Raw genomic sequence first — 19096 nt, 5'->3', positions numbered from 1 at the left:
CAAATTATTTAACTTTTGGGTTTCTCCAGACTAACTCTGCATGAGATGAAGATTTCTATTGATAGGTATAGTTAAGTATCATAGGTGTTCTCAAGTAATACCAAAGTATCATATGGAAAGTAATAATTGGGAATCAAGAATTTGGATTTTAAAAGGTCACTGTAGAGTGAGCCTGGAAACAAAATGATAGCCATTGGTAACCATGTATGGCAGGAATAATATGAACCAATAAGTGACTCCTAACTAATATTCTCAATGTGGTATTCTGGATCAGTTGCAATTTCTAAACATTCTTTAAATGAAGCCTCATGCAGAAGGCATTAGAGCAGTGTTTCTCAACCTCAGCAATTCTAAGATGTGGGGACTTCAACTCCCAGAATTCTCCAGCCAGCATGCTGGCTGGTGAATTCTGGGAGTTGAAGTCCACACATCTTAAAGTTGCTGAGTTGAGAAACAGTGCATTAGACTAAAAGAATCTTGATGCAGGTTTGATCTTACAGTACATGGAATGGATACAATTGGCCTATCAGCCTAGGCTGGCCAAAGTGGGGTGAGGAACATGCAGCATAACCCTTCCTGTGCCAGCAACTTTTCCTCTTAAACTCTTCCCCGGTTGCATTTCACTTTATAAATGACTGGACCAATATTTGGGAAAATGCTAAGCAGCCTGTCTCCTCCTATTAATACTTCAGAATTGGTCTCTCTGAATACAGTCTCTAATGGCTTGCAGTCTTCCACATTTTCTTGCTTCATCAGCTATTTTGCCTGAGAATTATTAACACGCCAGATAGATAGTATTTTAAAACTGAAAATATTTCTCTCTGAATTCCATTTTTGACAAAAGTTGCACAAACTCTCATTATCCTTTTCCTTAATCCAGAATGTTTCTGTAACGTTTTATACCTCCTGTCGTAATTGACTGACATACGGTTATAGGACAGAAACTCAACTATTTAATTAAAAGGTAGACAATATTTTTAGGCCAAAGAGCATTTTATGGGTTCACACAATTGCTGCCATGGGAGAATTTCCTATTCATAAAACGGCCATCATTATGGATGTCAGTGGTTACAAAATATCCCTTTATTAAAAGGGAATTTCCTAAGGTTGCTCCCCTCAATTCACTTTTTCCCACCTCTAAGATGCTAATCATCACCTTTGAATTTAGTTCTTTATTTTTTATGGGTAAAGGGTTGCTAGTCACCCACCTTGTTTATTTTCAGTTTTACATGCCTTTAGTGCATGTAAATAAACATACTGCGGGAAGCTGGCACTATGCATTGTTGTAGACATCATCTTGTCAGCTCTAGAGTTACCACTGCCACCTGAAATGGTGAAGGGGATATATAAGATTCTCTGGCATGCAAGTTAAAAGAAATTTAATTCAGGATAAGTCTGAGCCTTATTTGAGCTGTACCATAATGAAGCAGGCAGCTCAACTAAATCTATTGAAAAGTATAATCTTCTATCACATGATGATGGGGCTTTGTGAAGGTCATTACAAACTCCAGATTTGTAATAAAAGTATCCAAGTTGCTATCATTTTAATTTCATAGCTAGTGCATCATCCAAAATTAATCACCAGTTTTATGACTGTAAGAGTTTCCTCCCTCATTTTTTTTTCTTCCTACTCCTTTTCAAAAGACTTAGAACAGCATTTTTGTTTTTGTATTTTTAAAGCAAGATCATTCACTCTTTTTCTCACCTAGCCACTTAACCAGCTTTATCCAAGTCTGTATCATACCTTTGCCATTCCATTCTACAGAGCGCAAACCAGACACTTTCATCAAGGTCAGGGGTATCTTTTTTTCTAGGTTCCCTTTATTTTCAGGGTGGCGATGGGGTTACCATCCAGTTGGATTGGAAGAAGAGATCCACAGAACTCACAAACCTACTGGTAACCTTGCCTACCTTGAGTAGGCTAACAAGAGTTTAAGGTGTTTCAGATGGCAGAGTTCTTATCACATCCTCTGGGCAGACACATTTATTGTGATAGGGCTTTCACTGAGTCTCCTGGATCAGCATTCCCTATTCTGGTGACCACCAGATCTTTTGGACTTCAACTCCCCTAATCCATGCCCAGCCTGGCAGACTTGAGCCATTGGAAAGGCTACCAAGCTGGTGCTGTCTCACCTGAGCCTACTTAGCTGTGTCTCCTGGGAGGCGCGTCCCCCCCCCCTCCCGTCAATTCTGCTCTGGGTCATTCGGATGCCATTATCCAGAGAGGTCTCTAGCTAGCTCCAGACGACGGTGGTTTATCTGAGCCTCCTCTTTCACCCCTCGGCTCTCTTTGACGCTTTTTGGTTGAGGAAAAGTGGAGGGGGAGGAGGAGATGCCCACTTCGGCACCTCGGGTTTGTCAGGAGACGTGAGGGACGGAATTTCAGAAAGTTTGCTCAGACATCGAGGGCATGCAGAGCTCATTCGAGGATGCTCACGCTGGCTTTATTTGAAGCCTAGAAAGAGTTCACAAGCATAAACAGGAAAACCTTACATCACTCCGTGTCTGTGTGTAGGGGAGGAGTCTCGGGCTCTGCCTGCTCTCCACTCGCCACTCTTTGTGGTCATGAATTGAGCGAAGAGCGCAAGGAAAAGAGAGAGAGGGGCGCCTTCAAGAGAGCCGAAGAAGTGCCTGTAAGAGGATTATTAAAGCGGTTCGTAGCACTCACCATGCCCCTTCGGAGCGCTGAGGAGAAATCTAAGGATGAAATTGCTTTGGAGAGCTAAAATGGTAACACCACCACCAACAACAAAAAGCTTCCTCGCGTTTCTAAAAGGCTTCTCACATAGGCAGAGGATCCCTCCTTCGGGACGAGGTTTACTTTGCGAAAGGAAACTGCTTGGCGAACAGATGTTTCTTCCCGCCCCCCAGAGCTGACTTCCCAGGGAAGGATTCTGAAGTATCTTTTTAAAAACTGCGACTTAGTGTGAATTCGAATTTGGAAATGACGCCGCCTGCAATGTAATTCTCCCACTTAGTGTGGGAAAGAACGGCGAGGGGTGGGAAGAGAGGAAAGGAAACGGATGGGCTAAGCTTTTGTATAAATCTCGGATACTTTATGCCTTGCTCAATCAGAAAGAGTTATTTTCCTATATAAATGTCATTTAGGATTTTTTTTTTGCAGTGATTAAACTGCCGTTCTATAGGAGATATTATGTTATCTTTCCCCTCAACTTTCTGACATGCCTAATTTTTAAAACATCTTTAATGTTAAACCTTATCTCACTTTCTTCTCATGTCCTGATTTTTAAAAAAACTGAAATAAATGCAGCTAATTGTTCTAGATTTTCTGTAATCTGAAATGCCTGTTTAGTGTCTGCTTGAATAATTCAGGGTTTTAAAAATGCAGCTATTGCTGCAGTTTAAAAACTAATGATAGTTATTGGAGATTTCCTTATGAAACGATACTGCAAAACTATTTGAAATATGTGTAAGTCCTGGGTAGGGGGCCAGAGAGGTTAAGTGGAAATGCAATTATCTTGCCATGTATTCTAGCTTTGCCTCCACTGAAAAGCTTGTAGTTTGGGGGGATTTATTTTGTATGCCTGTTGTCCTACACAAGGACCCCTTTGAAATACCCTGTGCAGCAGCTGGCCTAAACTGAGGAAAATAGGAAAAAGACTTTATTTCTATTATTATTTTAAGAAATCCAAGCATTTCCTTTCTTCCTGTGGCAGAGCTCAATCCAAGACTGGGGTGAAGAGGTAGAGGAAGGAGCAGTTTACCATGTCACCCTCAAAAGAGTACAGATTCAACAAGCGGCCAACAAAGGAGCAAGATGGCTTGGGGTGAGTGAAATTGCCACTTTGGCATCTTCTACAAGTGCTTTGTGGACTTTGGAGTCCCAGCTGAGAACTGCATTCCAGGCCACTGCCTATGCATTGTGCTAAAGCTGGTTTTTCACATTAAAATACTTCATAAAGTTCTTCATACTGTGCAGGGGAAGTGAAAAGTCAGGGTTCTGGCCAGTGATAGTACATAATAATAAATGACCATTTATTATAAAGTATATAATAAATGACCAAAGTTTCAGAACAAATAGAATTTAAACTTTTTAAAAAAGAAGATAGAGGGGTTTCATCCTGAGTAGTTCTGTAGTAGAGAGGCTTTAATGCAGATGATCTGAGGTTCAAACTGTGGCATGTCCAATTAAACTCCAATGACAGGTGTGGGAAAGGATTTATGAATTCCTGCCCTTCCAAGTTGATAATTCTGAGCTAGGTAGACCAAATTTCATTTGTTTTGGGTTCAGTACTATGTTCTTCTAGATAACTATGAGAGGACACATGGGTAAAAAGCTGGTTTAAGTTTGCCAGTGCCTAGGTGGGAAATTTTCTGAGTGCTTTATGTTTCTTTGAACAAAGAGTGGATATGTATGTGTCTTCCTCTGAATTTGTACCTGCACCGTTAGGTATAGTTATGCTGTATTTGCTTGCTAGCTTTTATGCCACTAATATGTTTCAAAAATGGTCAAGGTTGCACTTCTCTGGTAAATGAAACCCAAATTTGTATGTTTAGAATCAAGTTGTGCTGAATCCTACTAACCTGTTACAGGAGTCGGGATTAAATGGCAACAATTCCACTGGGGGCAATGAGATACAATTTAATTAGATATGGCAATATATTTTATAGTTGGGCCAATTTCCTTTTAGTACAGTAGATCCAAAGTTACTCAGAATTTACTTGCAGCCAGTGTGGTATATAAATTTGAATGTTGGACTACAATTTGGGAAACCCATGCAAATACTTACATAGCTATGGAGCTCCCTGGGTTAATCTGATCCTTCATCAACTTTCAGCCTAACCTACTTGGTAAGGTTGTTTTGAGGAGAACATGGAGATACCTGTGTATGTTGTCTTGGCCTCCTGGAAGAAAGGCAAAATGTAAATGCAAGATACATTGGTAGTGACTCAGAATCCTACTTAGTTCAGGATTGATGGAAAGTTGCTTAAGAGATTTTCAGTATTAACAAAGATGGTTTCTTGATGAAATGTATCATCTTACTTTCTTGTTGACTCCAACAAATTGGGATTAAGAAAACAGCATCCTTATGTTTCTGTATTTAGTGACACTGCTGATTTATAGAAACTAAGGTTGATTTCTTTGGAACTATTACTGCACCCTACTTGAACCATTGCTCTCATTGAAGATGGTCTGTACCAAGGATTCCCAGCCTGCTGGGCACATTTGAAATGTTAAGAACGTGTGTGGGCACTCTCACAAAATAACTTCTGAGGAGGCTTGTCCATTCACAAAATGGCCACCATATCTAGTTTTAATACATACATTAATCAGATTAGTATCTGCCATTTCCTCTTCCCACTTGACACCATTGTTGCTTGTCTTTGTCCTCTCTTGGTGCAAGTGGGTATACTTCCAAAGAAAGTGCTGGGTCCAGCTGGCTTTTTAACAAAACTTAACATAACAAAACTTGTAAACCATTATTGGAAATTAAGATGATGATAAGAGTTTGGCATTTTGCTTTGTAGCATACCATTTCCCATTGTTAAAAAATTAAAGTGGGAAGCCTGGTATGAATGCAAGTTGCATGCACCATGGAGATATCTTGGTGCTCCTAGATGCAAGGTATGAAAACAATGAAGGAATGGGATCATGTGATTACTCCAGTGCTTCCATAGCAGCTCTAAAACCATGGGATGCATAGATGTCAAACTTAAATAGTGCTGTGTAGGCTTTATCCTTCTGTTGGCCCATATACAGTATATCTGGAAGTCTATGCACTTTCTATGTTATTATAAGAAAGTGTCCAATATGGGAACCTCATAGAAGTAGCCAAATCCCAGACTGAATATTTGATTCTATACACAGCCATGTCTGAGTAAGTCTTGCATGGTAATTGTGTGTATATATGAGACACACACTGTGTGTGTGTATATGAGAAGCAAAATCTTGGGTTTTTTATTATCTTATACTGAAAAATTTATAAGTTTTCTTGTGAATAAGGACAGACTAGGTAAAGGATGTGGTGGTGCTGTGGGTTAAACTGCTGAGCTGCTGAGCTTGCCGATCGGAAGGTTGACAGTTCGAATCTGCGTGACAGGGTGAGCTCCCGTTGCTAGTCCCAGCTCCTGCCAACCTAGTAGTTTGAAAACATGCAAATGTGAGTAGATTAATAGGTACCACTTTGGTGGGCAGGTAACGGCATTCCGTGTAGTCATGCTGGCCACATGACCACGGAAGTGTCTATGGACAAACGCCAGCTCTTCGGCTTTGAAACGGAGATGAGCACCGCCCCCTAGAGTCGTACACGACTGGACTTAATGTCAAGGGAAACCTTTACCTTTACCTAGGTAAGGGTAAGCAAATGTTTTGAGCTAGTGGACACACTTGGAACCTTGACAGTCTTTTCTGGACATTCTCATTAACCACTTGTGATCGAAGAACTTGTAAATTTATGGCAGCTGTGATAGGTTTGATTACTCACAAAAGCATCATTTGCCAAAAGAGAAACTGGGGTTGCTTCCTGACAGTCTTTCTCACTCAGATATGCATTATTGAAAATAAGAAGATTTATTTAGTTAATTTATTTGACCCGGAAGTGTCTATGACAACGCCGGCTCCAAGGCTTAGAAACGGAGATGAGCACCGCCCCCTAGAGTCGGACACGACTGGACTTTACGTCAAGGGAAACCTTTACCTTTACCTATACCTGAGAAATAATTTAGTAATTACTGGCACTGTCTTGAAATATAACTTAAATAAACATCTTAGATCTTGTACCATGATACAGCCAAGTAGGATCTGCAAATTTTGCAAAACTTATAGACTGTGTTGCTAGTTTCTCCTTTTTCATATTCTCAAGGAGTACAAAGTGTTCTCAGCAGAGCGGATGACTTCAAATCTGCTTCCTTTGGGTGGCAGATTTCCCATCTATGCCTTCTGTTTATAGGAAAAATGAGTTAAAAAAAAATAAAATATTTGAATATTTCTCACAGATGGCAATTTTTGCTAGGGCACAAGGCCACCAAGAGTGCTTATGTGTCCAGTAGTTGAGACTCTTTCTTTTTTGTTTAAAGTTGCAGGAGAGAATTTGAAAAGACTTGTTATGTCTGATTTTGGGTATGAAGAATGCCCAAATGTTTAGCTAGTTCAGAATTAAGAATCATTCTGGAAGAGCATCTTGATTTTACTGAAGGCAAATCAGCCCAATCATGTCATTCTGAACCGAGAAGAAGAGTGCTACTGGGAAGAACAACCCTCTCTCCCTCTTTTAGGAGGAGCTTTGACCCTACTGATTTCTCGTTCTGGGCTAGAGGAACACACTGTCCAGTGAGGGTGCATACCCACAGCAAGACTGACTTGTATCAGCTTGTAAACTTTGTGTACAATATGCCAAATCCCACTGACCCCTGGTGAGACAGAATAGTGAGACAATAGTGCATTGGTAAGAGACTCTGAAGTAATTGGTGGGGAGGAGGGAGATAGCAGCAGTGGAGGGAATTAGGAGGAGAATTGCATGTCAGGTGAGGAATGACAGTGGGAAAGCAAAGTTAAAAGTTTGGTTCTGGAAGAAAATTTGCCATCTAGGGCAGTTTTCTTTACAGCAGGGCCACCTCTGCTCTCTACTGAAATGTAACTATTTCCTTCTTGTAGTTAGCTTTAATAGAAGCAACAGAATTTCAAGATAATAACTAGTTCTGAGATCAGCAATTCATAGTTCCTGGACTAAATCTAATCCTTTAAATGGTGCCGCTTCATCTCTTGCCACCAATCCAGAAGCAAGAATGATTGGTTAAGTTGGCTTAAGACCTGCTGGAGCTCACTTTGGAGAGCAATAACAAGAGGTCTGGCCCAATTTCTCAAAGCAGCCTACTGTAAAACTAATCACAGTTTATAGTGATAGTGCAAGGAATTCGTTGCTCACTTAGTTGATTTAACTCACTGTCAGCAATACTCAAAACTGGAAACTGCTAGTTTCCACATGGGTCAGCAAGGGATTTTTTTTTAGTATACTTTGAAATTTAGCTTTGTTTCTTTCAAAGCTTTCATTTCCTAGTCCTCCATAATCTACTGTTCCAGGAAAATAACTGCTTTTATCTGTTAGCTTTGTGAAGTTAGACGTTTCTCTCTCGTTTTCAAGTTATATGCAGAATAGCTAAGCTGTGTGCCAGCTATATCAATATAGTTATATTTTAGTTACACAAAACTCATGAGGAAAAAAGATCTTCTTTTCAGATGAGTGGAAGAGTAAAATAAATAATGATAGATAGGTTGATAGCTGTAGAACAGTTGGTAATGCCTCAGTAACCCTTTTTTGTAGAATAAATTATTACTGTAGCTACTTTTCACAGTGTGGTACAAAGAGCTATAATTTGAAAGCCTGTAGAGTCTTGTATGAGAGTTGATCCACAATACTAATAATTGGATTCTGCATTCTATTTATTACAGCCAGATGCCAATAACACCAATGCTTTCTTTCCAATGGTGGTATTGTTCCTGTTATTGAGATTCAAAGGAAAAGTTTACAAGTGGTCCTCCTTTTCATCATACACTCCAACTATCTTTTTTTTCCCCAGAGATGTTCATATTTTCAGATATCTTTGCTTCATAAGGTCCTTACTTTGCTTTTCAAGAGGTGCTGTGACTGCCCCCCTCCCTGACAAACATAAACATGAGTTCTTCAAGTTTTACTTCCCTGTTCTCTAGAAATCTCTCAGTAGCCCATTGACATATTCATTCTAGATGAATTTCCATCATCAGTCCCTGCACATATGTTACAAAATATCTGTGTCCTTCTCTTTTGCCTACTTAGATAGTTTGTGGTGCTTAATCTGATTGTAAAAATATTATTTGCTTAGCCTCACTGCATTGCAAAAACCACAAAATGTATTAATACATTATTATACAGTTAAGGAAAAGCTATCAATATATCATAATATATACACATCATAGAAAGCTCAAAAACTCAAATTCTGAGCCATCGTTTTCCTAACCTGCATAGCTGCTCACACAAATGTAGCAGAAATAAGCTTGCTTTATAGAATTTAAAATCTCTGTTTGGGTTCTTTGATATACTGACATTAAATGTGGTTGAGTTGAAAGTATTCTACAAATATAATCAGTTTTGTTATGATATTAAATAATTTTATACAAAGGAAAGTGTTGTCACCTTGTTAATACCTCCTTGCTTTTGAAACTTGGATCATTTGTTGTAGAGTAAATACATTCAAGGAACAGGAAAGGTAGAAGTCTGTAATGCAGAGAAGGCACTCATGCTTATTGTGAGGACAAAGAAGTTTATAAACATACATGAGGGTTCTTGTTTTCATTTCTGAAACTGTATTTAAGGGTGTGCTTCCCGCCACAGTCCCTGTTGGGTCTTTTCCAGCCTGCATGGGACTCCTTTGATCCTGACTGATCAAATTTGTTTGTTAGTGTGTTTGTTTTTCAAGATTTCCTGGGCATACCCATTTGATCATGAACTGAGCCTTGCTCTTTGCTAAAACAGACACATTTCTTGCAGTTTGACACTGACAGTCTGAACTTTTTGTGACTAGATGGGATAAATATATTTGAGTAGCTATTAAATTCATGATGTCATTTTTCAGAGGCATGGAGGAAAATTTTATCTATGAAAGGTATACAAGCAGATTATTTTTGCCGTATTTATTGCCACAACATTTTAATTCTCCAAGGCAATTTCATGCAGGGAGAACCAGTGAAAGGCCAGTCATCACGTGAATGAAAGGGAAGGCTTCATCTTCCTTGTTCCATTCATTTACAGCCTTTCTTTCCTTTGTCTAACCTCAATTTAGCTTTTTTGTCCTATATCCCTTGAGAAGGTTGAAAGTGTTTCCTGGTTCCAAAGCATATTCTTTTAGTTGTTTCAAATAGTTGAGAGCCAGTTGTTGGCATTAAGGTTTTGGACTAGGACTGGTGAAAACTAGGGTCAAGCCTTCACTTAACCAAGGAAGATCACTGGATGACTTCAGCCTGGTCACTTTGTCTCAGCCCAACCTACCTCATTTGGATGCTAAATTAGGGATAAATTAGGGATAAAAGGGAGGGAGTGCTGTGCCTTGAGCTCCTGGAGAGAGGTAGAATATAAATGGAAGATATAGTTCTAGGAATAAAGGGTAAAGAACAGGGGACTTTTAATGCTTCCTTTCGCCCCGCCTTCTATAGTGTTCTTCTGGTTCTCATTCTTGTCTAACACCATTTTAGCTCTCAGTTTCTCATCTCATCCCTCACCAAACTTCCATATATACAACTTCTCTAGTCCCATATAATGCACCTTTTTGCATTCACCTGGGAAAAAATAAGGAGGGTTACTCAGGGCAAAATCACAGTGAGGAAGGGCCTGTCCCTTGTTTCTAATAACCTCAGGAATTAAGATTCAAGCTGGCTGCTATCTGCCGAACTCCATCCTCAGCTCTGTTTCTCGGACCTGCTAGCAACAGGATTTGTTGGAACTGGTTTTATATAGTGCCACAGTACATTTAGTCATAGTAGGATGCTTCCCCTAAATAGCAAAGCTTTTAATTGAGAGGTGTTTTGTCCCTGGAGTGAGAAAATGCATACTTGTAGCATAATGGCCATGTATGAATTTGAAACTGTTTGTCTATTTGCTCTTGGATGTAGATGTTTTCTTTGTTCAAAATAGCTCCCCGCCTTCTGAAAACATTGAAAGAGATCTGTCCCAATGGTCTCATTAGAGCCAAAAGGTCTGTGAAGTGTTCACAGAGAACTGTGTTAGCCACTTTTGCATCCACAGAGTGGAAGCCAGCTCCCCACCCCTTCGCTCCTTATAAGATGGCTCCCTAGCTGAGGTCATGTAACTATAAAGCCTGCCAAGAGCAAAAAGGCTTGTAAGTTACAGCAATTCCCCTTCTCCCAATAAATGAGCTGGTACATAAATGCTGAATTCCTGAGCTGTTGTTTTAGCCACAGTATTTCTGGTTTTGTAATTGTAAACTCTTCCCATCATGTTTTGTTGTACAATATCTTCATATGTAAGATTACAGAAAACTCTTGTCTCCTCTTTGGAAATTTAGCATGGGGTAGAATTCACTTTTTCCCATTCTGGAATGACTTTCAAGTGCAAAATATCGAGATAGTTATTCCAGAGAAATAAAACTTCTCATAATGCTCCTTCTGTTTTCAGGAAGATAAAAGATCCACCCCACCCCACTTTCCCCTGGCCTTTAGCAGCAATCCACTTATGTGTTTTTTTGGAGAGGTGGGTGTGGGACACAGACCACCCTTTCTCTGACTGGGCTGGAAAGTATGTAATGCACAGTTTTGCACAGGCCTTTTACTAGTGCAAAAAAAAAAAAAAATCAACGGAAGAGAAAGAGGAGTATCCATTAACTTAATGCCAGGTTACAGATCTGCAGCTCATTCCTGGCGCTGAGTGGGGCAGAAGTAGGAATTCTGGAAATTAGTGGGCCATGGCTACATGGATTCACCAACTCTTACATTCTTGTTGTATCAAAGAATTGTGATGCATCCAGGTCCCTTTCATCTCTCTCATACTTCCCAGAATGCATTCCTAACTATGTTATATTTAGGCCTGCAATATATCCCTTCCTCTGGCATGCTCTACCCCTAGCTTGGCTCTGCCCCAATCTTTTGTATAGGTATAGGTATTGTTGCAATCTCATAGATTATGCTGGTATGTGCTTAGTACAGCTGTTTCCTACTGAAGGGAAGCTTTAGCACCATTTCTCATGGGGCAGTTGTTTAGGTCAACAGTGCTATTTATTCATTGTGCAGTCTGTTTAATTACATGGAGGTTTCCATGCCTGCCCTTTTAGACTTTGTCACCATGTGCAGTAATGTTCCTGTAGATGCAGGGGTCCCCAACCCCTGGGCTGCGGACTGGTACTGGTCCGTGGCCTGTTAGGAACCGGGCTGCACAGCAGGAGGTGAATGGTGGGCAAGTGAGCATATTTACAGCCTGAGTGTTTACAGCTGCTCCCCATTGCTCACATTACCTCCTGAGCTCCGCCTCCTGTCAGAGAAAGCAAGCCCATTGGCTGCTATCTCCAAACGGCGCGAAGAAAAAAGAATAAAAGGTTGGGAAAAAGAGGAAGCACTTGAATCATCCTGAAACCATCCCCCCCTCCCCCCGGTCCATGGAAAAATTGTCTTCCACAAAACCAGTTCCTGGTGCCAAAAAGGTTGGGAACCGCTGTAATAATGGACAAAATCAATTTAACTGTGTAACTATGTTGCTTGTTCCAAGGGTGAGTAAAAGCAGCTACGTTATTATAAATAAAATATAATAAAAGACCTTTTGCTTGCTTAGATCCAGTATCAGTTCAAGAACCTCAGAAAGCCTTAGGCAAAGCAACCCGAATGAAAATTAGATACACAGAAACGCAGGATTCTGTTTGGTCGCTGTTTGTGTTGCCTTAGGAGCTCTACAGAAATGGAGAATGGTAGTTTTGTTGCAATAGTACATCATTAATTGATTTTGGAAACTTCCAGCAATTGCCAGTCTACTACACTTAGGACTCCCCTCCTCATGCACAAACTGAAAAAAAAAAAGAATACCAAATGTTTCTAATGTATTCCTCTATTCTCCATCTCCCTCCTTATACACTTATTCTCCTAATTCGTCATCACTCTTCCCCCTTTTATTCCAGTTTCTAACTCATCCAATATTCTTTGTTCCTCCCGCATTTCATATTTCAATCTGCAGTGCTAGGATGGCATGAAAGAACAAAATCAAATCACATTACAGAAATGCAAGTTTGTATCTAAAGATTTCTGCTAGTCAATCATTGCTACATTTGGTTTGTTTCTTTTCAGTGTCTTGTATATCCCTTGTGGGCTATGTGTAATTGTCCCATATATATCAACATACAAGTTGGCTCTGGTTTTGAATTGGACAGTTTTGTAACATGAGAAAATATCTGAGGTTTTTTTTTAACTTTCAGGTTGCAGTCTTCCACAGCCTACTCATTTCTTGGAAGCAGTGTGTTCCTTAAGGTTATAGCAAAAGCCTACCCTAAGTTAAACTTGATTCCTAGATAAAGTTGCTAGTTTTTTTTTTAATCTGACTGATTTCTTTGAAGTGGATCAGCATTAAAACCTAGCAGCACAGTCCTATACATGTCTATTCAGATATAAATCTCACTGAGTTTGGTGGGGTTATCATATTATTGATTAGGTCTATCAATCTTTCATAAAATAAATATCCAAGATAGTTAAGAATAATGCAAAGAGAAAAAGTAGGGTAGATAATAAATCCACTAAGCCTTTTTTTATGAGTGTTTTGTTTTGATAGTGTTTACCCAACAAATATCTGGTGGAAACATATTTAGAATCATATTCCTCTTGTTTAGATTTATAACAGGCTTGCAAACAGTTTCCCATGGTAAAAATGAAAACTGGCTAAGGCAGTTGTATAGAAATTGGAGCCTCAGTTTTATTTACAACTTATTTACTTATTTCAGTTATACTTTGTACCCTTTCACTGCGAAGGCTCCATGTAATATGTAATAAAATGTAAATAAATACTTACTCATAAAACATAAGGTTTAGAGGAGCAAAGGATTAAAACAATATTAAAATTATAACCATGGTGTAGGGAAATATTGGCCATTTGTTTGATCCTAATCTTTGTAAACATTTATCCAAGGTTGATCTGTAAGATATCTAAGGTTTGGGGCTAGGACAGTCTTCTCCTGCCTGATGCTTTCCACGTATGTGGGCAAGGAATTCTGGAGTTGTAGCCCTCAAACATCTGACAGAATCAGGTTGGGAAAAACTGGGTTCAGGTTTACTTAAATATATACTGTAAAATTTAATGGTGATGGTTCAATTAAGAGTTTAAATGGGACTAATGTAGAGCAGAAGTCAACAGCAGAAATACATGTTAGCAGGAGGGCAACTGACTTTCTGTAACAGGCATAGTTGGCTTTTGCAGTACCTAGGAGAGTTCCTAAGGAGGACATCTCAGACAATGGTTAGCTCCTAACTGGGAAGCCAGATGGTGAGTGCCCAATCTACTGTTCTCAGTCAAAGGTGGTTTGATAGCATAGAACATTGTCTTAATCTATGCATTCAGGCATTGCTGGCATGGTCTTCATATAGACTTGTTGCTGTTGTTGTTTATTCATTCAGTCGCTTCCGACTCTTCGTGACTTCATGGACCAGCCCACGCCAGAGCTTCCTGTCGGTCGTCAACACCCCCAGCTCCCCCAGGGATGAGTCCGTCACCTCTAGAATATCATCCATCCACCTTGCCCTTGGTCGGCCCCTCTTCCTTTTGCCCTCCACTCTTCCTAGCATCAGCATCTTCTCCAGGGTGTCCTGTCTTCTCATTGTGTGGCCAAAGTATTTCAGTTTTGCCTTGAATATCATTCCCTCAAGTGAGCAGTCTGGCTTTATTTCCTGGAGGATGGACTGGTTTGATCTTCTTGCAGTCCAAGGCACTCTCAGAATTTTCCTCCAACACCACAGTTCAAAAGCATCGATCTTCCTTCTCTCAGCCTTCCTTATGGTCCAGCTCTCACAGCCATATGTTACTACAGGGAACACCATTGCTTTAACAATGCAGACCTTTGTTGTCAGTGTGATGCCTCTGCTCTTAACTATTTTATCGAGATTTGTCATTGCTCTTCTCCCAAGGATTAAGCGTCTTCTGATTTCCTGACTGCAGTCAGCATCTGCAGTAATCTTCGCACCTAGAAATACAAAGTCTTTCACTGCTTCTACATTTTCTCCCTCTATTTGCCAGTTATCGATCAAGCTGGTTGCCATAATCTTGGTTTTTTTGAGGTTTAGTTGCAAGCCAGCTTTTGCACTTTCTTCTTTCACCTTCATCATAAGGCTCCTCAGTTCCTCTTCGCTTTCAGCCATCAAAGTGGTATCATTTGCATATCTGAGATTGTTAATGTTTCTTCCAGCGATTTTAACTCCAGCCTTGGATTCCTCAAGCCCAGCATGTCGCATGATGTGTTCTGCGTACAAGTTGAATAGGTAGGGTGAGAGTATACAGCCCTGCCGTACTCCTTTCCCAATCTTAAACCAGTCCATTGTTCCGTGGTCTGTTCTTACTGTTGCTACTTGGTCGTTATACAGATTCTTCAGGAGGCAGACAAGATGACTTGGTATTCCCATACCGCTAAGAACTTGCCACAATTTGTTATGGTTCACAGAGTCAAAGGCTTTAGAATAGTCAATAAAACAGAAATATATGTTTTTCTGAAACTCCCTGGCTTTTTCCATTATCCAGCGGATATTGGCAATTTGGTCCCTAGTTCTTCTGCCTTTTCTAAACCCAGCTTGTACATCTGGCAATTCTCGCTCCATGAATTGCTGAAGTCTACCTTGCAGGATCTTGAGCATTACCTTACTGGCGTGTGAAATGAGTGCCACTGTTCAATAGTTTGAACATTCTTTAGTGTTTCCCTTTTTTGGTATGGGGATGTAAGTTGATTTTTTCCAATCTGATGGCCATTCCTGTGTTTTCCAAATTTGCTGGCATATAGCATGCATTACCTTGACAGCATCATCTCAGCATTAGCAATGCTTCTTAAGGCCCATTCAACCTCACTCTTCAGGATGTCTGGCTCTAGCTCACTGACCACACCGTCAAAGCTATCCCCGATATTGTTATCCTTCCTATACAGATCTTCCGTATATTCTTGCCACCTTTTCTTGATCTCTTCTTCTTCTGTTAGGTCCTTGCCATCTTTGTTTTTGATCATACCCATTTTTGCCTGGAATTTACCTCCAATGTTTCTAATTTTCTGGAAGAGGTCTCTTGTCCTTCCTATTCTATTGTCTTCTTCCACTTCTGTGCATTGCTTGTTTAAAAATAATTCCTTAATATAGACTACCTGTCCTTTTTTGACAGGAGTTTACTGGAGAGTGTATCAGTGTGGATGGTTAGGGAACTTTAGAGCTTAATGAAAATATGCTTTATACTTAAAAGTGCTTCTTAATTCCAATATAGTGGAAAGCTGCACTACCAGTTTTCAGCATTATTGCTGCCTGACTTGGATGGCATAGTTGGATGAGGTGCTAGGAATTGTAGAAAAGGTGGTCAGGAGGACATATGAATCCTGTGGCTGCAGGTTGCCCATACCTGATGTAGAAAGTGAATGAATATATAGTGACAGTTCTACCAATATAATAAGAGATGGGAATATGAGTTTAAGTTAAATTGGGAATATAGCTGATTAGAACCTATTTATTCCGAGGATGTTATAGCCCATGTCTTCCAAATATATCTCAAAAAACTGAATAATTTAATAAACAGAAGATGCAAAGTTGTATCTGCGATTTTTATCATATTATGGACTTGATTTTCAACTGACTTACTATTTTTTCCTTAAATTCAAGATTTGTCTTAAGAATGCTTCCAAACATTACTTCATTACTTTACCTTAAAAAACAACAATTTTTGTTGTTGTTAATAAAGTGTAGCATTAATGTAGACTCTAGATGTCTTATATATTTAATTTCATTCTCCAAAACTGTGAAAGTTGGTGCCTCAAATAACCTACTAGTAAAATAAATAAGAACTTCAGTCATAACTTGTTTTAAACTTCACTCTTCACTTATCTGTTCTAGAGTTTTATACAGTTCTCCAGAAAGCCCCCAAATGGTAGCCAAGATCTTACCATTTTGCTGACTCAGTTTTTCTGTCTTCACCAATTTCATAGGTTTTTCTGTTGTAGACATTTTGTGCTCTATTTTTAAAGTGGATTGTTGGACCAAACTCCATAATCCCTAGCTGGCACGGGCTAGGGGTTATGGGAATTAAAGACCAGTATCTGGAGGGTTCCAAACTGAGGAAGGTTGAGTTCTGGGCTCTCCCCAGATTCAGCAAACTTCACAATTACATCTTTTACCCTTTGTTTTATCTTCTGAATGATTATGTAAGATACAGTTCTGAAAAATATAACCACTAGTTTGGAAGCCATTTCTTAAAAATATCATGCTATAAATAAATAATTTAGAAGTAGCAGTTGGAATTGAGCAGAACACCTCTCTCCCCATGTGACTTAATGAATTCCTTGTGCTGCAAAGGGATTATCTCCTTTCTGGTACATGCAGTGGCTTCCTTTTATAAGTTATGGGATTGTGTGCTGCAATGAAGCATTGTGCTGCAAGATTTAAAAGGACACATGCTTTTTTTCAGCTGCACGCAACCTTCTGTGGGTTATACAGTACATTATTTTTGGACAGTATTCCCTGAAGCCTTTGATTTCTCAGCTTTCAATTATGAAACCCACAGGTTGCCCTTTTCCCCAATTTATCAGAATGTGACAACTTTTTCAACTTGAATAGGAATGTTTGAAAGAAATTAAGCAAATGAAGTAAACTAGATAAATGTGTTGCCATCAAGGTGTGAATTCACTGTGAGGCTAAGGTGTAACCTACATCCTTTTCAGTACAGTTGTGGATCTTGAACCATTCAGATAAATGTAGCTTTTAAAAGAATGTCTATGCATATTGGTAAATAAAGCAAAGCACCTATACTGAATCCTATCCCACATTTGGTTCAGGAAAGCTCCAATTTAAATGTCCTTCTGGATTATTATATTTTCATCGTGAGAAATATCTACCAGATAAAAGAAAATAGCTTATAAACATTGCATGCACAGATTACATTATCCAGAGAAGTTAATGCTCCTTCTGAATGCTAACTGCTGGAAGGAATGTGCAAATCGCTTGTCCTTCCAACTATCCGTGAGATAAACTATTGCGTGCATCCACTGTGCATGTCTCATTTTGTGAACCATACATATTTCCTCTCTGGCTGTGTTGGTCACCTTTATTAGCTGTAGTTGTTCATTTGTTTGATTATTTATATCCATGCATACAGTATGTTTATATCCACTGTTATTTGTTTATTTATTTTTTAATTAATTGATAGAGACCCCCTGAATAATGCAGAAGACCAGAAATTGCAAATTAGTCATTTTAGCTCTTTAGTCTTTTAAATTATTTCCATTCCGTTTCATATAATTCTTTTTTATACCATACTATTATAGTTCTTATAGTTACAATAGCAGTATTAGTTCACCTGCAGACTTTTGTGATTTTGTGTTTCATATTAGCTATTTTTATTTATTTTCCATTATTCGATAGTTTTACCCAGATTATATACATATAAATTTCTACTATATTCACTTTCACCTTTAAGACCTTAAACATACAATCTTAGTGGTATTAGCATCATGATTTTATAGTGTGTGCTAATAATCTGAATTTATAGTACTTAGGTTAGACTATTAACACAATGGGATGGCTGTTTTTTTTATCCTGTAGTGATATGCTATGCTGGTCGATGACCAAAATAAAGAGACTACTACTGCATCAGATTGGGTATGAGTGCAGGATACAAATAAATAGAAGAAGCATTAATCACAGAAACTAAACTAGAAATTCACATGTTGCCATCTACAGTTTAGTATGCACTAATTTTCATACTTCTTTGTTGCTTCTTAGAGCAGCAATCAGGTGTGTGAAGTAATAAAATTCCAATGTCTGTTGAAAAGGGAAGTTCTAAAATGTATTTAATGCATAATCAAAGTAGATGCTGATGAATTTCAAGGGCATTTCAGTCTGTCACTGTTCTTATTCCCCATTCCCACCCCACCCCACCCACACCCCCAATTTTCAAAGCCAGATGTAATACCACCTTCACTTCTTCTGATCTCAATACTATTGTTGGCCATAGTTTGGGTTTGACAGCTTTGGCTCTAGTGGAGCTTCAGGGCCAGTTTTCGGCTGGGGTTGGAGCCAGAAAAGGCGCGCAGCTTCAGCTGCAGGCTGCTTGAGGAACCCCTGCTCCAAATCTAGAGATTCAACTCCAGAGCTGTTTGGAGCAGCTTCAAACTGCTGTTCCAGCTGTGGCTGCTTTTGCTAGGTTCCAGCTCTGTAGTCACAGGGATGGCAATGTAAACAAATGTAATATCTTTATAAGCTTAATAACATTTTCTAACCAATGTTACTGGATAATAAATATGCCAAAGATAATTTACTTTTATAAAATCGATTACATCCTGTATTTTGTTACTTTTAGCAAATTTTAACAGATTTTAAATAGCAGGGAGTGGAGCAGCTCCAGAGCCTTGGTACCAGCTCCATGTTCTGCCCCAGCTCCAA

The 19096-nt window shown here is 39.3% G+C and overlaps 1 protein-coding gene across 2 annotated transcripts in view; it reads left to right on the top strand.

Moving 5' to 3' along the window:
* Positions 1-2589: 2589 nt before the first annotated feature.
* Positions 2590-19096, top strand: part of RGL1 (ral guanine nucleotide dissociation stimulator like 1) — an 85765-nt gene continuing 69258 nt past the window's right edge. Inside the window, exons 1-2 of one of the 2 annotated variants that reach the window (XM_063298434.1) lie at positions 2590-2730; positions 3678-3788. In XM_063298434.1, the coding sequence (XP_063154504.1) occupies positions 2704-2730; positions 3678-3788 (138 nt within the window). In that variant the 5' untranslated portion in view covers positions 2590-2703. The remainder of the gene's footprint in view (positions 2731-3677; positions 3789-19096) is intronic. The other variant, XM_063298432.1, reaches the window with a different exon arrangement.

Source organism: Candoia aspera, chromosome 3, assembly GCF_035149785.1.
Source record: "Candoia aspera isolate rCanAsp1 chromosome 3, rCanAsp1.hap2, whole genome shotgun sequence".
In the NCBI taxonomy this organism is placed as follows: Eukaryota; Metazoa; Chordata; class Lepidosauria; order Squamata; family Boidae; genus Candoia; species Candoia aspera.
This window is presented reverse-complemented; position numbering and strand designations above follow the sequence as displayed.